General features: G+C 38.5%; 1 gene segment (V, D, J or C); it reads right to left on the bottom strand.

Moving 5' to 3' along the window:
- Positions 1-23,004: 23,004 nt before the first annotated feature.
- Positions 23,005-23,499, bottom strand: LOC138804252 (immunoglobulin kappa variable 1-39-like). The segment is given in 2 exon segments: positions 23,005-23,327; positions 23,415-23,499. Coding segments are annotated over 2 exon segments (408 nt in total).
- Between the last annotated feature and the right edge of the window lie 571 nt (positions 23,500-24,070).

The following is a 24,070-nucleotide window of genomic DNA, read 5'->3' as shown; positions in this document are numbered from 1 at the left end:
TTTATATAATTTAACCCAAAACCAAGTAATAAAATGTAATCTTAGGTAATAAGCCCAAATTAAACCCAGTACTTTATTTATTGAATCATCCATAAAACGAATCCATTTATAGATTTGGTTCTGTAAGAAAGCTAACTTTGAAATGTCTTCTGGAAAATTTAGCTCTATATGATGCCTTAATGACATTACAAGAGATAAGAGTAAACATTACTTTGGATTTGAATGTTGAATTCAGTGCAATGATCTCTGTAAAGGACAACAAATGATGATGAAGGTGTCAAATTAGAGTAAATATTTTATTTTTTCATAAAGATATTATTCTTTTTTAGTATAGTTTGTAAGGTTTGTGGCATTTTTTCAATTAGGCCAACTAAAAACTGATTATCATTCTCTGAATGAATAAGTCTATGCATCAAACTATTGAAAGTGACTTACTTTTTTAGAGCAACTGGAAATAGACTGTGTATATGTGTATATTCACCTGCATGTGCATGTATATATGTGCACATTCAGTGTGTATATGCACATGTATGTGTTTAAGATGTGGATTAACTAGATATATTCTTAATAGAGGCTAATAGAGAAGTAAAGAGAATCTTTCAACCTTAATAATCATCCTCTAAACCCGCTGGTTTTCTTTTGTTTTTGTTTTTGTCTGTTTGCTTGTTTGTGGCAGTCTTCAGGCTTAAACTCAGGGCGTGGGCAGTGTCCTTAAACTCTGTTTACTCAATGCTAGTGCCTTGCCACCTTCAGTCACAGTTCTTCATCCAGATTTTTTGTGATTAAGTGGAGATAAGTGTCTTAATATCTTTCTTACCTTGGCTGGTTTTGAACCACAATCCTCAGGCCTCAGACTCCTGAGAAGCTAAAATAGCAGCTGTGAACCACCAGCTACTGGGTTAAACATGGCTTCCTAAACCTAATAAAGATCACCTGCCAACATGTTGAAATGCAGAGTCATATTCAGTATACTCAAGTGGTTTATAATTTTGTATTTGCAAAATTTTGTATTGTTTTCAGTGTTGTTGATGATATTGTTGAATTCTGGAAAGGTCTGAATAAGAAAGAAAATAATATTATTTCCATATTCAGTTGAATTTTCTTTTTATTTTGTTAAGCAGAATTTAGTTTGTAAAGAGCCTCATATATATATATATATATATATATATATATATATATAAAACTTTATTTCCATTGATGTGTGACTTTATGAAACTTTGTTGCTTTTATTACCACCTGCTGATGACATTTAGATGCAATATGGAAATGTTCTTGGGCAATGCTCTCCTGCTCAAATCCTGAGAGTTAGGCCATAGGACCACACTGTGTAGTCAGCTCTGAACTTCATTACATAGTCTCTGCATTAAGTGCATTTTCCAGAAACCCTTCCCTCTCTGGATCCCTATCCATATGGGGAATGAGGGCTTTATTTATGATTCAAAGTTGTAGAATGACTGAGTCCTATTCATCACTAACAGAGCAGAGAACAGAGTTGAGGGCTGCAGGCAACTGAACTCTTTATACAAGTTTATATGAACAAACATACAACTTGTTAATGTGTATATTGTTGTAAACTTCTTATCATAAGTACTTTCACAAGTTATATCTAAGTCTTTTCAATACCTCTGATATTTATTGATGTTGGTGGATCTCTTGCAAATTAATTGTTTCTGATAGAAGGTTCCTTGGAAGATCTTACTCTACTTCATTGATTCACATGTTCATATTATCCCTGTATTTTCTTTATAATTTTTCTAAATAGTTTAGTTATGTAGTCAGTTTTTATAAAAATTCATCTCTCTGTGTGCCTATTTGACATGAAATCAGTCAGTGTTTCAACAATGATGGTGTGTAAAAAATTCCAAACCCAGGGGATCCTAATACAGAACATGAATCTTAGGTCATAGAGAAGTTCATCATTGCAATGATTTGCCCAATGCAGGTAGGGTTCAACTGGAGAGTTCTGTTGCAGGTCACTGGACTTGTCTCCATTGTGTGGATGTGTGGATGTGTTTGATCTGGAACAGACACCAAAAAAACATTTAACACATAAGATCATGAACACTATCTTGAGGTCAAGATATAGAAACACATGTATGTCCATGTATCTCCAGAAGAGAAATACAAATTTGAAATCATTATTTCTCAATAGTTCATCAAGTTAATAAGAACTAATCATTCCATGAGACTTTCAAGGTATTGGATCTTACAAATAGTAAATAATTATGAACTAAACTTCAACATCAAAGAAGAAAAAATAATTGTTATTACTTACACAAAAATGTTGTTGTTGCCAACAACTTTTCATAAGAGATATCATTTACCAAGGTAAGTTCTTCTAAATCAGGAATTTCAAATGATTGTAGAACAAGTGTAACTTTGATAAAAGGCAGAGCATCATTCTATAGACCAAGGTGGATCAGCTATTCTGCATTTGTAACAAGTGCTAAGGGATGATGAGCATATGTCTCATTTCAGGAAAAAATTAAGAAGAAATGTATATTAATATACATTAAGGTAAATGAGTGTTATATAGTTATATTCAGTATGTGTGTTTGACCATGTATGTGTTTTTCAAGAGAGGTTTTCCACTACTTGTCAAATGTTGACAATGCTTAATGTAATTTCTTCTTTTTATTTACCAAATTGCAATGAAGATTTGTTGCACTAATCTTAGAACCAATAAAAGTATCTGGAAATTCTTCCAAGTAAGCTCCAGTACCTTCAACCAACTGTTTCTGAGATGGGAGTAGTGATGACAGCTGACTATCAGTCACCCAGCGTCAGCACCACGCTGGAAGCTCAGGGATCATTTACTTTTTCTTTTCTGGTGACCCACAAACTTACACAATGAGGAGACTCAGTGAGAATTAGAAACCAGAAGGGTGCCTCTCAATGTGGGTAAGATGCTTTCCAGGACAGAGGTGAGAACTGAGATTACACTCTGACGTAGTTCTGACTAGCATTCTACAGAATGCTACAAATGAGGATAAACTTTACAATAACTGTTCAAAAATGAATCAAAGGTATCTCATTTGTTAATATACATTCTAGTCATATATTTTGCCAATGAATGATAAAATCTGGAGCTCAGAGCATCTCAAACTCCAACCTTTAATATCCCAGATGGATTTGAGAAAATCATGGTGAAACAGTTTACACCATTTGATGCAGATGCACACTACATGCTGGCATAAGCCAGAGTATCACCCAAATATTAGGGTGTCATTATTTAAAATTTAGGATTATACAGATGGATGTAAAATAAAATTAAGTTATTAATGATGACCTCATGCCATGATTTTTTCAAATCAAGACACTAATGCTCACCAGACAGAGTTATGAGTGCTGTGCTTATTGAACAAGACTTAATCTTCCAATTTGGGACCTATGGACACCATAACAGGGCTTGATCACACTCGACTCTCTTAAATAGAGCCAGAGCCTGGGGCACAGAAGATGATAGATCAGTGTACAGGGTGCAGTACTGTAACTGGGGGAAGGTTAATGTAACCAAAGAAAAGTGACCAAACTCTGCTAAGGGCTTGAAGGTAAAGCAGCATTTGGGGAACACATAGAGCAGAGGCAAAGAATGCACAACTGGACCTCCAGATGGTGAACAGAAAGCACAGCATTTGCTATAGTTTTGAGCCAGGACCATGTGCTTGATGGAAATATTTCAAGTTAATTATAAAGGAATAAAATTACAAAAGACATTTCATTCTTATATTACCTGTTAGCTATAATATTACTTAAGACACAAAGAATTTTTTCAATAAATACTTCATGGTTAATCTGAAGTCTCATGGTCTCTGTGCTTCCATGATTGTTCTCCTGTTCCATGATTGTAGATTGAATGAAGTCATATTGTCACTCAAACCTCATCTGCACTCATAGTTACTCATCGTTACATTGATCAAAATATGTTCCTTCTAGACAGACTGAGATGATCTGTTCTGCAGTTCCCTAGACCAGTAACCCCTAAGGGTAGCTCATGCAGCCTAAAGGGAAGTTTTAGTTCAGGGATGTATCACTGTGGGAGGCTTATGTGTATCTTGAAGGCCGTGATAAACTCCATTATCCTCAGGCTCTACCTTGCTGATGTCAGTGTGAAATCTATGCTTGACCCACTGCCAGTGAATCTGTCTGGAACCACAGAAAATCAGTTGGAAACTGTGTATATCAGGAGTTGTGGAGACCAGCCTGGCTTCTGCAGGTACCGATTCAGATAAGTGTTTCCACTGCTATGCAGGAGGCTCTGTCTAGACCTGCAGGAGATGGAGGCTGGATCTCCTAACGTGACAGGCAGGGAGACTGGAGTCTGGGTCATCACAACATATCCACTGGATCCTGAAATTAGAAGAAGACAGAAGTGCAAGGTTATTCACGACATAGACATCCTGATATTATTTGTATTTTGATATATATTGCCTGTTTTTGTATTTCTTATTGATTAATAATTAAAAATATGAAAGTTTATAAATAGAGATATTTCTAAAGTATAAAGAGGTCTCTAAGAGTCACTGACTGTATTTTCATCTAACAGTCTTCATCCAAGCACATTTTTAGCTCTTTCTGGACTGTTCCTCACTCTCTCACACCTAAACTATCACTGTCCCAACATGGATAACAGGATCTACACAGATAGGGCACAATTGGACCCTTAGATCTCACCTTTCCACCCACTCTTGTTCCTCATCTCCCTTTGCCCTTACCAGGGATCCAGAGCATTAACAGCCCTAGGAGCTGAGAGAAGGACTTCATTTTTAAGCGTAAAATGAGGAGTGTTGGCAAGTGAAGGCAAGTTCAGATCTTAGAAAGGAAGGTCCTCCTTAGGGAGCGATATGCAAATCTCCAGGTGAGTGCAACAGTGTGGGAAGAGCCAAGGGGAAGTTAAGTCCTGCTCTTCTGAGAAAATTGATACCAAATACGCTCTGTGTTTAGGGACAACCAATAAAAACCTTGATTCCTGCAACACTGGGAAGAAGAAGCCCACTGTGAAAGTCTCAATCTGAGGGAAAGATAGGGTACACATCACTCTTATACCCTAAACATCATCAGAGACCCAAAGAATGCAGGTTCATGTCAAAGACAGTCTGTAGGAAAGGAATGGGCACAGTTCCAAGCTCTCCTGAAACTCCAGCAGATAGTCTAGAGAGAGACAATGTACCCAGCAGCAGCAGCAGCAGGGCTGCTCCTCACGGGAGAGAACCAAGAATACCACAGAGTTCAGCTAGATGAAGAGGCATCTTATACCCATAGTTCTAGGTTATGAGTTCAGGGATCTCAGCTACAAGTGTTAGAACCTCTATTTGCAAAGGAAATTTAGCATAAAGAATTGACAGGAAGAACAACATTTTCTGCTACTGGTAGTGATCTAAATGCATTTATTTAGAAGGTAAAAGGTCAATGCCTATCTTTCTGACAGAAGCATAGAATTCCAGTGTAGATAGATAGATAGATAGAGATGTATATAGAAGTATATATATATATACATATATATATATCATATTTTCTTGATCCATTCATCTATTGAGGGGCATCTGGGTTGGTTCCATATCTTAGCTCAGGTGAACAGTGCTGCAAAGAACACAGATGTGCTTGGGACATTAATGTGGGTCTTGTTTGTGGCCATTTGAGTAAATGCCCAGAAGTGGGATTGCTGGATTATAGGGAGTTCTTTGTTTAATCTTTTGAGGAACCTCCCTACTGCTTTGCAGAGTGGTTGACGCATGTGAGCTTCCCACCAACAGAGTAAGAGCTGACCTCATCCCTGCTAACATCTATTATTATTTTTTATTGTGAAAATACCATACAGAGGGGTTACAATTACATGAGCAAGGTAATGAGTGTATTTCTTATCAAACATTGTTGCCTCCTCCTTTGTTTCCCCTTTCCATCCCTTCCCATCTTCCCCTGCCCCGCCCTGCTGTCCATGCCAAAGTTATAAGGTTCATTTTTCAATATAATGTCTTGTACATCTTATTGTTGCAATGGATCCACCTGTACCCCTATTTAAACATTTTTTCCATTCCCCTCTACACTTGCAATTGTTTCTGACATTTATTTGTTTTCTTAATAATGGCCATTGTAACTGGGGTGTGGTGGAATCTCAATGTGTTTGTGAATTGCATCTCTCTTATGGCCAGAGATGATGAAAATTTCTTCAGGTGTCTATTGGCCATTCTTATTTGATCTCCAGAATAGACTCTTAATTCTTTAGCTCAAATATTAATGGGCTGATTATTTCTTTGAGGATTTTTTGGAGGGGTGCTTATTGAACTTTAGTTATATTTTTGATATGAAGCCTTGTCTGTTGTATAGATAGTGAATATCTTCTCCTAGTCTGTGTGCTTTCTATTTATCTTGCTGGCTATGGCATTTGCCATGCAGAAGCTCTGCAGCTTAATATGATACCATTTATCCATCCATTCTTTGATTCGTTGTGTTTCTAGATCTTTATTTAGAATGTTTTCATCAGGGTAAAGGAGCCCTAGAAATCCCTTTGCAAGAAAATGGAAAGACTTAGAATAAACCATATTAAGTGAAGTAAGCAGACCCAAAGAAACATAGGCTCCACAGTTTCTTTCATTTGTCATAATTAGTATATGTCTAGTGTAGTCCTTGCAGACAATCACAATAGCTACGTACACATCACCATGTAAAATAATGCTAATCCAAATGAACTCCAAGATATAGAAAAAAGATGTCTTTTTTGTTGTCTTTGTTGTGGTCTCTATACTGTATCAAGTTCCTTCTTTTTATTATATATTTTTAAATTTCCCTTTGGCTTATCCCCTGTAGTCACTGTTTATATTCTGGTACCATGCATCTTTTACACACATTTCTATGACTTGAGAAGAGAAGGAGAATAACAAAATGATGAAACAAGGACAAAGGGTGACCAATGCAACAGTGATACTCAGAACACTATGTTGGAAATGAACTTTATAAATTCGGGGTGGGTGTCTTGGGTGGAGGGATAGTAGAAGATGAAGGAATGGGTAACAATATTTGACAAGAAATGTTCTCATTACCCTACTTATGTAACTATATCCCTTCTGTACAGTACCTTTACAACAAAATTAAATTAAATTAAAAAGGATAAAAGAAAAATGTTATAAAGTTTTACTTCAAAGTATGACAATAAATTTAATGTAATGAGTTTTAAAATCCATTATCTTTCCTGATTATCTTCTGTACTGTATTTTCATAACAAATTGCTCACAGAATTTCTTAAATCTTCCCTCTACAGAATAAAGGGAGAAAGTGATTAAGATGTATTCCACTCCTATACTGACATGTTTTTTAACCTACTTTTTTAAACTATATAAAGACAAGTATAGGTATATAATTCTAATTATCTTAAATTAACATAAAATACTTTAATGTCTCCATTCCCAATCTAAATTAACCAATCTCTGCTTATTTGTCACAGAAAATTTAGTCCCTGCTTCTTGTCTCAAGGATTCTGCTCTGTCATGTGGCAGAACAACACATGGTAAGAAGGAACACATGGAGAAGGAAGTTGGTGCTGATGCTCCAGAAGACCCCACATGGTCATCTGAAGGGCTTCCTTGTGGGAAATGTTTAGATCATTGAAGGCTCTGTTTTCAGAAGGGCTATATCTCCTTTCATGGAGTGAGTCAGTTCTCACAATAGTTGGTTTTTACAAACCATATATTTGGACTCCTCTAATTGCAGCTTGTTTTTATTTTTTGTTTTTCTGTTTATTTGGTCCTGGGGCTTGAACTCTGGGCCTGGGCACTATCCCTCAGCTCTACAGCTCAAGGGGATAGTTCTACCACTTGAGCTACAGTGCCACTTCCGGTTTTCTGGTGGTTTATTGGAGATAAGATTCCTGCCTGGGCTGGCTTTGAACCTCGATCCTCAGATCTCAGCTTCCTGAGTAACTAGGATTATAGGCGTGAGCCACCAGGGCCCAACTACTACTTGTTCTCTTTACATTAACACAGCAGACAGGCCTCACCTGAGTAGAGGCAGATGAGACTACTGCATCTAGAATTTTCTGTAGTTAAAACTAAGTTAAACATTATTCAGAGCTTAGGTCAGTTGACTGATAAAGGTGTGTGTGTGTGTGTGTGTGTGTGTGTGTGTGTGTGTGTGTGTGTGTGTGTGTGTGTGTGTGTTTGTGTTTTGGGTGTGGTTTACATAGAAATGCTCTTTAATGGCTGATTGAAGAATAAAAAGCATCTCTCTACCCATGATACTCCTCTCCTCTCATAAACAACATCCTAAACCTTAAGGAAACATATTCAGATTCCTCAAGAAATCAGTGAGGATTCACATTCAGTAGATCTAAGGTGATTATTTGTAACATGCTCTCGGGGATAGTGATGATGATTCTGAATTCTAGACATATTCTGAGTAGGAAAGAAAACAATATTTCATCCATGTTTAGTTGTGTCTGATTCTTTTGTGTCAAGAAGTAGTTTTGCTTAAGTGTCCCTAACCTATTCCATGCAAATAGCTCATTTTCTGTGGACTGAGCCTTACGGAAATTCTTTCTATGGTTAAAAGTTGCTGATAAGAAGAGGCACGTGTGAACATGGTCTTGGGCAATGCCTTCCTGGAGAAGGCATATTCCGAGAGTTGGGCCCTGACCTCCCCGGGTCTTCAGCTGTGAGCTCCTGTGATCACAATCTCTTCAGAAAGTGCATTTTCCAGCACTATTTAATCTTCTTTACTGTGGTTATTCTGAATGAGATGAAACCCCTTCTAATTGCATATGAGTTTAGAAGACTTAAGAGTCTCAATCCAGTCCATCTACAACATGCAAAGAATCATGTGGACAGAGATGAGAATGTGGACAACTAAGAACTTCAGGCGTATTTCTGGTTTTGAGTTATATTTTTGTAATCTATGAGTATTACAAAAAAGGTACATTAAACATGTCAGTTTATAAATATAATGCATCTTGATCCATATTACCATTTCATCTTTCTACCCCAGTCCTCTCTATCCAACCCCTTTTTTCCATACATATTTCCATATATAAAATATGTTCAGTTAATAAATGTGAATTTATGACCCTGTAAAACTGTATAGTATATGTAAGATCCCTTTCTCATTACTCTATAGTAAATATTGATGTAATATGGGTCAGTATGTAGCTGACTCTGTTACATATTGTCTTAAATATATTCTATCTATTCCCAAATTCTCATATTTTTATTTTTCTGTGTGTATTTATTTGAATCTAGCCAGAATCCAAGGCTGCCTTGACCTTCTGAACTCTGAATTGTACCTTGAGATCTAGTAACTGAAAAAATACATCTGTGTCCAAACTTTCCAAAATTGGGTAAAACATTTTTCTTAGTTTTGTCTTTGTATGTCCTTAAGTTATTATAATGTCATTGTTCTATTCTACTTTCAAGGGATGAAACCATGGCATTGACAATTAATAACCAATTTGATAATCACCATCAGAAAGAAATTAATTTTCTGATATTTAGATTAAAGTAATGGATGTTTTGTTAACATGAGTAGAAATAAGGGTGGTTTTATTTTTGTTTTGTTTTGTTTTTGTCAATCATGGGGACTGACCTCAGGGCTTGGGCACTGTCCCTCAGCTCTTCAGGCCAACGCTGGCGCTCTACTACTGAGCCAACTTTCCAGCCCCAGAAATAAGTTTTTAAAGACCTAATTAGCTGAAAATATCATATCTCTATAAGACACTGATGTTTAATGTGATGAACTAGCTTGTTAGTTCAAATGTTTAGATCATGGCACCATAGTGTACTTCAAATACAATTGTATCATGGCAATCAAAATTGTTTTTTAATGACTATTTTTTCTTTATAAAATTATTTTTCAAAATGTTTTCAAGTGTGCATTTAGAATTTCACTGATGGAGCGTTCATGTTGTATAAATAAATTTACTGTTCAGATAAATAGGACATGCCAGCATGACATGTTGCCCAACGACATAATGGAGCTTGTCCCTAAAAACAATTTGTTGTCTGAATCTGCAAGGAGGAATCTTGGTGTGCAGCAGAGTCAGGTATGGGGTCATTATAGCATCCATAAACCAGAGCCTTACATCTTGTTGTTCTGGAGGCCACTAACCAGCAAGCCAAAGAAATGATACTGGAGAACCATTTTCAACCTTAAGCTTTATACAACTGTCCTTTCTAACCTCTTTCTCATAGCATGAGTTTGTTGCTTTCCTATTTCACACTTTGATATTCAAAGGATGCTCAACACACTGTTTGAAAGTGTTGAGAATTGCTTTGCCTGACTTATGTCTCACTTATGTCTGAGCTTCATGTTATTTTAAGGAATATTAAGATGTTTCTATTCCTCTATTAGCTTATTTTTTCTTTGGCTCCTTAAGCAATGACAGGAGCAAGGCTTTTTTCTTCTTCCTTTTCTATTACTGTTTTTCTTTACCTTTCAATATCTTCAAACAACTCCTTTTTTTTAAATAAGGTTTTTATTATGAATATACTAATACAGAGGGGTTACAATATAACCAAGGTAATGAGTACATTTCTTACCAAGCATTATTGCCTCCTCCTTTGTTTTCTCCTACCATCCTTTCCCTCCCATCTCCACAACTACACGCCCTCCTCTCTTCCCTCCACACCCCCCCAGTCTAAATAGTAAAGTTCATTTTTCAATATAGCATCTTGTACATTGTTGCAATGGATCAACCTGTACCCCTATTTAAACAATTTGTTTTTTCCCTTCCACTCCCCAAATTAAACCAACATCAAATACAGGGAAAACTGCTTCTTGAGCAGAGCCACCATTACAGGCCTGAAAGGGGATAGCTTTGTGGGCTGTAGGCTCAGCGGAGTGGGGTCTCAGAAGATATGCTCTGCTCAGTATCCTCAGAGCCCTTGGCAGATGGATGAAGTATCTTATGAATCAGACCATGGCTGTAACAGGGATTGTGTAAATTTGCTATCTTATGTATTGAAACTGGGTATTATATATATATATATATACATATATATATATGCATATATATATATGGTAACTCATGGATGTATCTCTCAGTGAACTGGAAATTTTCCATTTTAATCAAGAAATTATGTTTCAAGACGTGATGATGAATTTTTTATAATCTGAAAACAAAATCTTTTTTTATTGTTATAATTTTTTATTGTGAAAATACCATACAGAGGGTTTACAATTAGATGGGCAAGATAATGAGTACATTTCTCATCAAGCATTGTAGCCTCCTCCTTTGTTTCCCCTTAACATCCCTTCCCATCCTCCCCCTGACCCTCCACCCACTCTTCCTTCCCCCTCCCCCCACCAAAGTTGTAAAGTTTGTTTTCGACATAACGACTTGTACATCTCATTGTTGCAATGGGTCCACCTGTATCTCTAGTTAAACGATTTAGTTTTTTTCCTTCCCCTCCAAAAATTATACCAACATCAAATACAGTGAAACAGGGGTTATACCGTGGGGGAGGGACATACAAAGCAACAAAGAAATGATCTTATAAATATGTTAGAAACAATCACATGTAAGAAAAAACATTTGAATACATATCTTAGGGTTCATTTCCCTAACATCAACTTATCTGACCTTTTATGCTTGACTCTGAGATATAATAGTTATTGCAAATAAGGGAAAGCACGGGACCTATGTTTCTTTGGGCCAGGCTTAATTCACTATATATAATTTTTTCCAAATCTTTTCTAAAGCTCTATTGCCTTGCTTTTAAAAACCTGGCTTGATATACCTAAAATGGCTCTTTCTTTTGGGTGGCTGCAAATTGTTAGCACAATGTAAGTGAAACATGAGTATAGATCAGTGATTTTTAAAGTCAGAAGGTGTGTGCTGCTTGGGATGAGCAGGAGGACAGTTAGGGTGTACAAATGTCTCCATGACCTCTCCCAAAACATTCCAGTGACCTTAAAGTTTGGCTGCATCTGAGAAGTTGTGTAGAGTAGAGGCAGTTGTGCAGGTAGAGGCCCCAGGAGGAGCAGCTGGGGCAGCCCAGCCTCTCACTTCTGCTTTGCTGGGAGGTTTTTGTTATGAATTGTATCACTGTGGGAGGATAATAATGACTCTGTTGACAGAAATAAGTTGCGGCATCTTCAGGCTGCAGGCTGCTGATGGCAAGAGTGAACTCTGTCCCAGATCCACTACCACTGAACCTTGGTGGGAACCCAGATTGCAAAGTAGTTGCATAACTGATCAGGAGCTTTGGAGCTTTCCCTGCTCTCTGCTGGTACCAATGTAAATAATTGGTAATGCCCTGACTGGCTCTGCAAGTGATGGTGACTCTGTCTCCCAGAGATGATGACAGGGATGGTGGCTGGGTCAACTGAGTATCACATCTGGCACCTGAGGTTGTAAACATAAAAGCCATTAGCAGTTTAATTAATTCTGCTGTCCAAGTACTTCCATGAACAGCAGGCATCTCAGTTGAACACTGGGTGAATAATCCTCAGTATCATCTTTCCTTACCTGCAATCCAGAACAGCAGGAGCCCCAGGAGCTGAGCAGAAGCCCTCATGTCCATGCTGTGTGCTGACTGGAACTTCTCCTGTACAGAGTGTGAGAAGCCTATGAAGAAGTTCCCAGTGTAGTGGGCTGTGCTCTGGGCACATGCAAATCAACATGGTTATGGCAGTGCGAGTCAGAGCTTCAGCTGGCAGATCTCAGTGACAAAGCACAGACCTGGAGAACCCAGATGTCCAATGTCCTTGTAGATAATGTGTTTCTACAGACAAGAAAACATTATGATTCTGTTGGCCTGTGATAAGAATAGATTTTTTTCCAGATCTGAGGACTGAACTGAGAGATTTGAACTTTCCAGGTAAGCACTCTTCCACTGAGCTCAATTCCCAACTCCAAGTAGAATTTTTAACATTTTCAACTTATCCAACTTATGATTTTCTTCACTTAAATCAGTCACTCAAAGACAAACATTTCCAAAGGAAAGTAATTTTAGAATGTCCCTAACTCTGGTATCAGTGGAGTTTGTGACACAGAATTCTTAAGAGTATTGAGGTTGTTTGCCTGAACCTTGTTATATGGTTTAATAATGATCATTAATACCAGACATGTGTGTTATAAAAGTGATAATATATGTGTAGGTAGAAAGACAGATAAATGCATTGATAGAAAGAGAGAAATGGACAGTTTTCAAAGTTTTTAATGGAAGGTAGCACTGAAATATGTGCAATAAAGTGTCATGATCAGAGGTATATGGACAATCTTTGGTGCATTCATTTGTGTCCTGTGAACTCATATAAATGACTGGATTGCTTCCCTTCTGAATGTTCTTCCCTAACGCCTCCCTCTAGAACAGGTCACCCTCAGGTATTTCTTCTTTAGTTTTAGGAAAATACTTGGAATCATATCTAGCTTTGTGGGTATTATGAATGTATGTGCCAGATATTTCTTTTTTTCTTTTTCTTTACATTTGTATTTATTTTTTTTGTGAACATACTGTACAGATGTGTTACAATTACATGGGCAAGATAATGAGTGCATGTCTTATCAAGCATTGTAGCCTCCTCCTTTGTTTACCCTTCACATCCCTTCCCAGCCTCCCCCCACCCCCCACCCAATCTCCCCCCCCCCACCAAAATTGTAAAGTTCGTTTTCGACATGACAACTTGTACTTCTCATTGTTGCAACGGATCCACCTGTATCCTTAAATGACTTCTTTTTCCACATCTCCTCCACAAATTATACAGACATCAAATATAGTGAAAGCAGGGGTTATACTGTGGGGGAGGGACATACAAAGCAACAAAGAAATATTCTTATAAATGCGTTAGAAACAAATGCATGAAAGAAAAAAAATTTACATATGTATCTAAGGGTTCATTTTTCTAACATCACATTATCTCACCATTCGGCTTGACTCATACCTATACTAGATATTACAAATGAGGGAAAGCATGGGACCTATGTTTCTTTGTGTGCCAGATATTTCTGAACTTGTACAGGACAATTGTTTCATCTGTTAATGGAAACTCTTCTTTCTCAGAAGCTGAGTTGTTCTCTAGACCTAGGACTCAACTCTACTTAAACATCATTATGCTCCTTAAGTTGCATAGTCCTTCAAGTTACATGTCTTATAGATCCTAAGTCTAGCAGTTTTTTGTGTACTAGGCATGTGGCTTGTCTTAGTCCCTGAGCTTTTGTGCTCAAGTGTCGTAGTGTGCCAAATGAGTCACTGTTTCACTTCCAACCTTTTGGTGTTTAACTGGTGAAAGAGACTCATAGTCTTTTATGTCCAAGGTGACTTCCAACCCTAATCATCTGATCTCAGCCTCCTCTGTAGCTAGTATTGTAGGCATGACCACCAATAAAGCAGTTTTTACAAGTTGTATTTAGGAGATGGGTTTATATAGGTACAGAAATGATAAATTGCAAAATGGTCAAGGGTGGAGTTGAGAAACTGGCGCCACCCCGTTTGCAAAGAACATCTTCAACCTGGGGAATCACAGACAGTGAAGCAAAAGTGAAGTGAAGAAGGTCCCCGCATAGAGATTAGCATGTGGACATACTTCATCCCATTGTGTAGATTGTCATACCAGAGTTAGATGAACAGGGTAATCCAATGGAACTTACCACTGGAAGTCCAAGAACATGATGTGCAAAGAAAACACTGCTCTTTCAAAGCCAATAGACCATGAGTAACTCATTACCCAATCAGTGTTTTCTTCAGTACCATTTCTTACCAGAACTCCATCTGAGTCTTGAGTTGATGACTTCCATCTTCTAAAACATTAACGTTCTCTGCACCACATGCTCACATAATTCTTCTACAATGTTCTTTTTCCCTATTTTGATGATGATGTATATATTTCCCTAAAAGATATGCCCACCTCCTTCACTGTTCTGAAATATCACTTCTAATCTTATCACATGGTCCCATGAATAGCTCCTACTGCCCTTGCTGGGAGGATCTGGTGTCTCTTACATGCACTGCAGGACAAAGCTGGTACTAAATAAACAAGGAGAAGGCAGCTGGCTGCTATAGTTGTGAAGGCCATCTGGTAAATTCAAGGGGCCATAATAATTGGATGAGGAAGAGAGACCCAAGGAGTATCTATTTGAGTGAGGTTAAAATCATGCAGGATCTGGGAATAACACATTACATTCTCCAGATCCACACTCCAGGGCTGCCTTCAACATGTGTGGAAATTTGGCATGAGACTTGTGAATTTCAAATCTGCACAGACTTCAGGTACTGAAATATATGGAAGACTTGGAATGCTAGTCTCATATCCAAGCTGCAGGTAGGCTTACACTGCCCTGGGTTGTGAGGAATGTAGATACCTGGCTGAGGGATGAGGCTGAAAACCAAAGAAAGAGATGAAGACCAAGCAGGACATAAGAAAACATTTCTAGGGATCTTCCTGGAAGAAGAAAAAGCATACAGGAAAGAAAGGTGTTAATTGTCTGGGCCATGAACTTGAGTGATGACTGGGTCCAAGGAAAAAGTTTATTCCTCTCAGAATAGAGAGGAGCACTTCACAAATGAATGTAGAATTTATATAACTATTGTTTATATGTAATTAACTGCCTATTAAACTAATACATTAATTAATATAATTCTAATTGTATAACTCAGCAGTTTAAATTCTGACACTGAAAAAGAACGCTAGGCAGCAATGAGCAGTTATATTTCTAGCCTGACATCATGAAGCTCAGGACACCATCTGTGCCTTTAAGGACAATCAGTAGCCTGATCACTGCAGAGGACTCTTGGTAACTGCTGGGGAAACCACTGATACTGCAGCCCCCTCTCACCTCCCACAGCTGGACAGCCTGTGTGCACATGTTCCCTTCAGGGTTGCATATCTGCAGGGTCCACCCTCCTTTCCTCACCTTTCTGACCTGCCATTAATGATTTCACTAGAAGAAACTTTATGTGTCATCCTTGTCAGGTCTGATTACAGTTTACAAAGTGGATGTGGGGAGACACAATCCCCTCTGTAAACATGGTCCCACATGCCATGTGTGCCATGAAAGCCTGAGATGAACTCCCTGGCTTCAAGCCCCTATTGACAAGGTTAGGTTCCAGGTTTTTCTTTGTGAGATTTGTTTGCCATCTAGTGGCCTTTTTATGACATAGCAGCTGACAAGATTTTCATTTGGAGTTTTACCGTTCTTTGTTAATAGTTGTGCAGATTCACAGGAGTTTTATATGCATGATCATGGCACTTTACTTATTTTCTTGTTGGATAAATTATAATTGTCATATATTAACAACAGAGGTTAGTTTGTGATGAGAATCCCTACCTGTATGCAGCTTATTTTGAAAAAAATCACCATCTCTTTCTATTTCTATACTCTTCCTCTCCCACTCCCACCATTTTTCATCCTGTGTAAAGGAACTTCTTAACTCAAATGCACATGTGAGTATATATATATATATATATATATATATATATATTTATGTATATATATTTATTTATATACCAATGCATCTTCTACACTTAGTGTGCTTTTGTCCCTTTCTTTCACCCTCACCTGTCGCCCTTCAGATATATTCCATTTTGCCATTCATGTCCTATAATAATTATTATTATTATCATATTATTATTATTATCAATGCCATCATCACCATCACCACCATCATCACTACCATCATTTAAGTGTGGGTTCCACAAGTGAGTAGGACCGAACAGTATTTTGCTTTTGCATCCTGACCTATGTCACTAATATGATGATCTAGTTCTTTTCATTTCCTTGCAATGTATTGTTCATCTCCCTCTGTCCTTACCAGTGAGCCAGAGCATTAGCAGCCCAGGAGCTTACTAAAAGAATTCTCTTTTAAGAGTCCTGATAGGACAAGACAAGGGCAAGCTGAGCCTTCTTCTCAGACTCAAAAGGGAAAGTCCTCCTTAGGGAGCACTATGCAAATTAGCAGGTGGGTGCAGCAGTGTAAAGAGAGCACAAGGCGGGCAAAGGCCTCTTGTGTGACAAACTGCAAATTATATCCACCTGGATGCCATGTTTCAGAGGCTCAGAAGGACAGATCTGTGTTTTGTATAAGACACCAGAAGCATTATCTGGTTGGTGTTCCTGAGGCTGATGGAAGATAGACAAGATTGAGAGGTTGTCAGTGAGCCCCTCTACCAAATCCCCCAGTGACCTTCAGATCCTGGCTGTGGCTGAGATGCACTATCAGCAGGCAGAGGCACCAGAAGTAGTAGCTGGGTCATTCCAGACTCTCAAATTTGCTCCCTCCACCCACAGGGAGGTTTACATTTGGTCTTGCATCACCGTGGAAGTTGAACTATTTATTACTCAGTAGTAAGTTGCAATGTCTTCAAACTGCAGGCTGCTGGTAGTAAAAGTAGACACTTTTCCCCATGCATTGCAACTAAATCTGGATGTCACCGCAGACTGTAAATTGGATGACTAATAAATCAAGAGTTTAGGAGCATCACCTCGCTTCTGGTGATGCCACTGTGAATCACGACTAATCCCTGATTGAGTCTGCAAGTGATGTAGACTGTCTCCTACAGATGCATACAGAGAGGATGGACACTGGGAAATTGGGATGTCACATCTGGCACCTAATATTGAAAACATAAACCAAATATCCACAGAATCAATTATGTTCTGGGAGTTTCAATGAGGAGTGAGGCATCTCTGTTAACCCTGGGCTCAATCAATCCCTAGTCTTGTCCTTCTTCATCTTTGGGTCAAAGCAGCAGGATCCTCTGAGCTGAACAGGGGCCCTTACTAATCCTGTGTGCTGACTGGGATTGATTGATGCACAGGGTGTGAGCAGACCATGAAGAAGGGTTCAAGCACTTGGCTGTGCAGGAGCACATGCAAATGCACAGGCGCTGGGCACAGCTTCAGGACCTGGGCATGATCCCTGAGCTTTCTTGCTTGAGGCCCATGATCTATGCATTCTAATTCTTGGTTCAAGAGGAGTGGAGAGAGTGGACATCATTGTCTCATTCCTGAATTTAGAGAAAATGGACTTGGTATGACGTAAATGGCTATTTAGTATAATGCTGGCTGTGGTTTGCCATATACAGCCTTTATTGTATTGAGGGATGTTCTGTAGAGTCCTAGTTTTTCCAGAGCTTTCATCATAAAGGGGTGTTGGATCTTGTCAAATTCTTTCTCTGCATCTATTGAGATAATTGTGTGGTTCTTATTCTTGCTCTTGTTTAATTTTATTAATTAATTTGCATATATTGAACTAGCTTTGCATCCCTAAAATGAATCCTGTTTGATGAAAGTATATGATTTTTTTATGAGTTGTTGAAGTCAATTGGCCAAGATTTTGTTGAGAAGTTTTGCGACCATATTCAGCAAAGAAATGAGTCTATCGTTCTATTTCTTTGATAAGTCACAGCCTGGTTTTGGGTGAGGGTTATACTGGCTTCATAAAAAGAGTGTGATAGTGAATTTTTGCTTTCAATATCATTGAAGAGAATGTTGAGATTCCACATCACCCCAGTTAGAATAGCTATAATCAAGAAATCTAGTAACAACAAATGCTGGAGGGGATGTGGACAGAAGGGAACCCTACTTCATTGTTGTGGGAGTGTAAACTTGTTTAACCACTTTGGAAAGCAGTATGGAGGTTCCTCAAAAGACTCCACATAGAGCTTCACTATGACTCAGCAATCCCACTTTTGAGCATTTACCCAAACAATCACAAACAAGGTCATACGAAAGCTACCAGAACAACCATGCTTATCACAGCATTATTTACCATAGTTAGAATATGGAACCAATCCCGATGCCCCTCAATAGATGAGTGGATCAAGAAAATGTGGTACATGTATACAATAAAATTCTATGCCTCCATCAGAAAGAATGACATTGCCCCATTTGTGAGGAAATTGAAAGGCTTGAAAAAATTATATTAAATTAAGTAATCCAGGCAAAAAGAAACATAGGTCCCATGGCATGTGGAGGGCTTAAGCTGTAAAGAAAAATCTATCACTATTCATGCATGACATGGTGCAGATGGGGAGAACCAGTGGTTCCCCCTGCGGTAGTTGTTTCTTTTTTTTTTTTTTAATTGTGAAAATACCATACAGAGGAGTTACAATTACATGGTCAAGGTAATGAGTACATTTCTTATCAAGCATTGTTACCTCCTGCTTTGTTTCCCTTAACATCTCTTCCCATCTCCTCCACCACCCCCATCGCCACCCCTCGCCACACCCTGCGCCAAAGTTGTAAAGTTTGTTTTTGGACATAATATCTTATACATCTCATTTTTGCAGTGGGTCCACCTGTATCCCTACTTAAACAATTTGTTTTTTCCCTTCCCCTCCACAAAATATACCAACATCAAATACAGTGAACACAGGGATAATACCATGGGAGAGGGACCTTACAAAGCAACGAAGAAATTTGTCATACAGATGTTAGAAGCAATAGCAAGAAAGAAAAAACATTTGAGTCCTTATCTTGGGCTTCATCTTGCCAACATCAACTTATCTGACCATTTCTGCTTGTCTCAGACATATACTAAGTTATTGCAAATAAAGGAAACCATGGGACCTATGTTTTGGGGCCTGGCTTACTTCACTTAATATATTTTATGATATATATTAATATATTTTTCCAAGTCTTTCCATTTCCTAAAAAATGGGCAATGTCATTCTTTCAGATGGAGGCATAGAATTCCATTGTGCAAATATACCACATTTTCTTAATCCATTCATTTACTGAGAGGCATCTGGGTTGGTTCCATATTTTAGCTATGGTAAATAGTGCTGCAATAAACATAGTTGTGCTGGTAGTTTTAGTTTGGTCTAGTTTGTGCTCATTTGGGTAAATGCCCAAAAGTGGGACTTCTGGGTCATAGGATAGCTCTATATGGAGTCTTTTGAGGAACCTCCATACTACTTTCCAAAGTGGTTGAACAAGTTTACACTCCCACCAACAGTGCAGTAGGGTTCCATTCTGTCCACATCCCCTCAAGCATCTGCTTTTATTAGAGTTTTTGGTGATAGCCATTCTAACTGGGGTGAGGGGAATCTCAATGTTGTTTTGATTTGCATTTCTTTTATGTCTATTGGTCATTGAGTCCCGATGACTTACAAGGTTACTAGTTTTGACTTCCTGAAGCCAGTGTGCTGGGAAAGTATTATAATTAGAAGAAAAGGAGCCTGTTATTCTCTGTGTGAATTCATCACTGTTCTTAGTTACAGATGTCAAGTGCACTCAGAGCCAATGGACTTATCATGGGATGTGGATTTGTTCACAAACTATTGAGAAGTTTAAGGCAAAGGGTCTAGAAACTCAGTTTTAAGGGTGCAGTTGTACATGGAGCCTGTAGGGGGAAACCTTGCTCTATACTCATTTGCCTCCTGCAGAGAAGAGCTGCCACTCTCTTCCTACCCCAAGAATATGGCACCCAGATACTAGTGTTCTGAACCCACCTCCCGGACTGCAGCTCTCCTGCCTTATTCACACCACATTTCATCCTCCTGAGGCTAAGTAGATGAGGTGGGTATGTAATTCTACACCCTCTGCTTACAAACTTATTTTCCCACACTTATACACCCTCTTAAAAAAAAAAATCTAACTCACCATATTGTTATCTAACAAATTGCCAAAGTTTCCAGTACAAATAATAGCCATCCCTCACAACCCAGAGATGGTGATGCCAAATGCTCTCAGTACAACATCCATCTTATATCATTGGTCAAAGTTAGTTAGAACATTTTTTTTTTTGGGTCCAATTGTGGGGCCTGAACTCTGGGCCTGGGTGCTGTCCCTCAACTCTTCAGCTCAAGGTTAGCGCTCTACCACTTGAGCCACAGCGCGACTTCTAGTTTTTTTCCTTTTTGCTTATATGGTGCTGAGAAATTGAACCCAAGGCCTCAGGCATGCAAGGCAAGCGCTCTACCACTTAGCCACCTTCCCAGCCCCAGTTAGAACGTTTTATAAAGATGTGTACTTAGCTTTTAATGGCTGTGACAAGACCTTAATAAAAGCAACTTGAAGGGAAGAATTCTTTATTTCAATCTTAGATTAGTAATTTTACTCTGCTATGTGGGCAGAGTACAGTGGAGCTCATATCATGTCACCCAAGAAGCAGAGTAAATGTTCTACTTTCTCCTCCTCGCTCTTTTATTACACAAGAGACTGCATCCTATTGAAAGGAGCTGTGGACTATGAGGTGGATCTTTCTCTCTCAGTCAATTCTCTTTAGAGAGTTTCTCACAGACAGGTTCAGAAATACACTTTCTTAATCTGCAACCTATCCTACCCATTTGTCAAAGCAGAAGAACTACTAGAAAAGGTGTTCTAATGTTTTCTTAAACTTTTCATAAAAATGGGAAGTGTAGAAATAACATTGTTTAGCAATATATATGTTAGTAATATATAGGTTTCCTCAAAAGTCTCCATGCTCTGTATTCTTACATTTCTGTCTTTAGCACAGGCTCTCCACAAACTAAGCTACCTTTCATCAGATGCCTCATAATTTGTGTTTGTGTATGTGTGTTTGTGTGTGTATATCTGCACTGATGCATCTTTCTCTTCATATTTATAAATATACACACATATAAATAAATAAATAAACAATAAACCATAAACAATAAATAAATAAATAAATCTATATGCATATTTTAAAACATATTACCCATAGGGACATATGCCACTCATTTTTTAACTGTGAACTTAATGATATTTGTTAAGTCTTTATTGTACATATAAAGTCACATTTTCTTGCTCCATTTATATATTACCATACATTACTATTACATTATATATTTCTGTAATATGGGTAATAGTACTTACTCTTCCTTGCATGTTTCCATAAATGAACTAAAATGTAATCTATTTATTCATATATTTTGTAGATTTTTTTATTTCCCCTGTTCCCTATTGTGATTACTATATTGAAGCAATTGGTTTTTAACAAAAATAGTGTGCAATGAACTACTTGAAAATTTTTTGGCATACAACCCAAGTACTTATATTCATTAGCAATTCATACTGTTTTGGTCACTCATGGAGGTTGAACTCAGGGCTAGCACTCTCCACTTTGAGCCACATTTCCACTTCTGGTTTTCCAGTGATAATTGGATATATGAGTCTCATGGACTTTCCAGCTGACATCTTCAGATGTCAGCCTTCTGAGTAGTTAGAATTTACAGGCATGAGTCACCGGCTCACGACTACTCAAACTTTTAATGACTGTTGATCTGACAGGAGCTCTTGTGTTGCAGGTCACTCAGTTTTCCTCTGACATATATTTTGTTAGATCTTCCTCAGTGGCCAAAAATCACTTCTAGCATTCATAAGCAACATCTACAGAATGAAATGTACTCTATTACCTTTTTTTGGTTGTTGTTGGCCGTGGGGCTTGAACTCTGGGCCTGGGCGCTGTCCCTCAGCTCTTCAGCTCAAGGCAAGCGCTCTACCACTTGAGCTACAGGGCTACTTCCGGTTTTCTGGTGGTTTATTGGAGATAGGAGTCTCACGGTCTCTCCTGCCCAGGCTGGCTTTGAACCGTGATCCTCAGATCTCAGCCTCCTGAGTAGCTAGGATTACAGGCGTGAGACACCAGCGCCCAGCTCTCTATTACCTTTTGTACCTCAAATTGTACTGAGGTTCTCCAAATGCAAGAAGAAAAGCTAAAACTAACTGGAAAAAAGAATAAAAAAGACCTGAAGCAGAAAAATGAGGTGGCAAGCTGTCTTTACTTGCTGATGAAATTTTTCCATAAAGTATTTAAAAATCTCAAAATAAAAGTTTTGAAATAACTTCGAAGTGTCCCTGTGCACATTGTGAATATCTATGCAAGATGAAAAGAAACCTGAATAAAGGCAGAGTATTTCCATGTTTATATTCTGGAATGTCATTTTAATATTTCAACATTCATCCCAGTGCCAGTATTGCACATCTATAATTACAGTTACTCCAAAGATTGAGACACAGAAATTGACTGTCCAGGTTAGCCTGGGCAGCATCCCTGTCCTATGATTCTAGGACAGCTCTTGCAAGAGGAAACATGAAGAAAGGGGCAACCCAGGCTCTCACTTCTGCTTCTTGGATGTTTATGTTATGGCTTGTATCACTGTGGGTGGGTTATCATAATACTGTTGACAGTAATAAGTGGCAATGTCTTCAGGCTGCAGGCTACTGATGGTGAGAGTGAACTCTGTCCCATATTCACTGCCACTAAATCTGTAGGGGATCCCGGATTGTAAATCGTTTGCACCATAGATCAGGAGCTTTGGTGCTCCCCCTGGTTTCTGCTGGTACCAGCTTAACGCATAGTTAATGCCCTGACTGGCCCAGCAAGTGATGGTGACTCTGTCTCCAGGAGATACAGACAAAGTGGATGGAGACTGGGTCATCTGGATGTCACATCTGGTACCTGCCATGGGAAAAGTAATTATACAAAGAATCAAGCATGTTATAAGAAAGCTTCATAAACAGCCACGCATCACTGACTACAGCATACTGAGGAGACCCTCAGCGTAGTCTTTCCTTACCTGTAATCCAGAGCAGCAGGAGCCCCAGGAATTTAGCAGGGCCTTCATGTCCATGCTGTGTGCTGACTAGTACTGACTCCTGTCCAGGATGTGAGCAGCTTTCAAGAACTGCTCAGGGCAGTGGGCTGTGCTCTGGGAACATGCAAATCAGTATGGGTTGGAAGGGTCCAGCACAGCTGCACCAGAATGCCAGATTTCAATATCTCAGCCCAGACATGATATCCCAGACACACAAAAAAAACATACCAGGGTAGCACTGTTGTGCCTGAAGAGAATATGTTTCGCTTTGGGGAGCAGCGGACAGAATGTCTCTCTGGTTAACTAAAATGAACTTTAATTTATACATGGGTCATGACAGGCTTTTCATGATAGCATTTTATCTAAGTCAAATTTTCAAGCAAAACCGGTTCCAAAATGTACAATTAATAATTTAGATCTGATTTTCTAAGTCTGTGGATTCCTTGAACCCATTTGTTAATCATGGACACAATTATTCAATTACTCAACCTACTTGGGTATGTAGGTTGATAGAGAGAATGATAGTTAAATAAATAGATGATAGACAAGTATCAATTAAGACTTAATGAAAGACAATGAAAAGTCTGAAATTAAAGTATTTGCAGTA

Source organism: Dipodomys merriami, unplaced genomic scaffold, assembly GCF_024711535.1.
Source record: "Dipodomys merriami isolate MVZ:Mamm:240054 unplaced genomic scaffold, mDipMer1.0.p SCAF_36, whole genome shotgun sequence".
Lineage (NCBI taxonomy): Eukaryota > Metazoa > Chordata > Mammalia > Rodentia > Heteromyidae > Dipodomys > Dipodomys merriami.
Note: the sequence above shows the minus strand (reverse complement) of the source record. Positions and strands in the feature narration are given on the sequence as shown.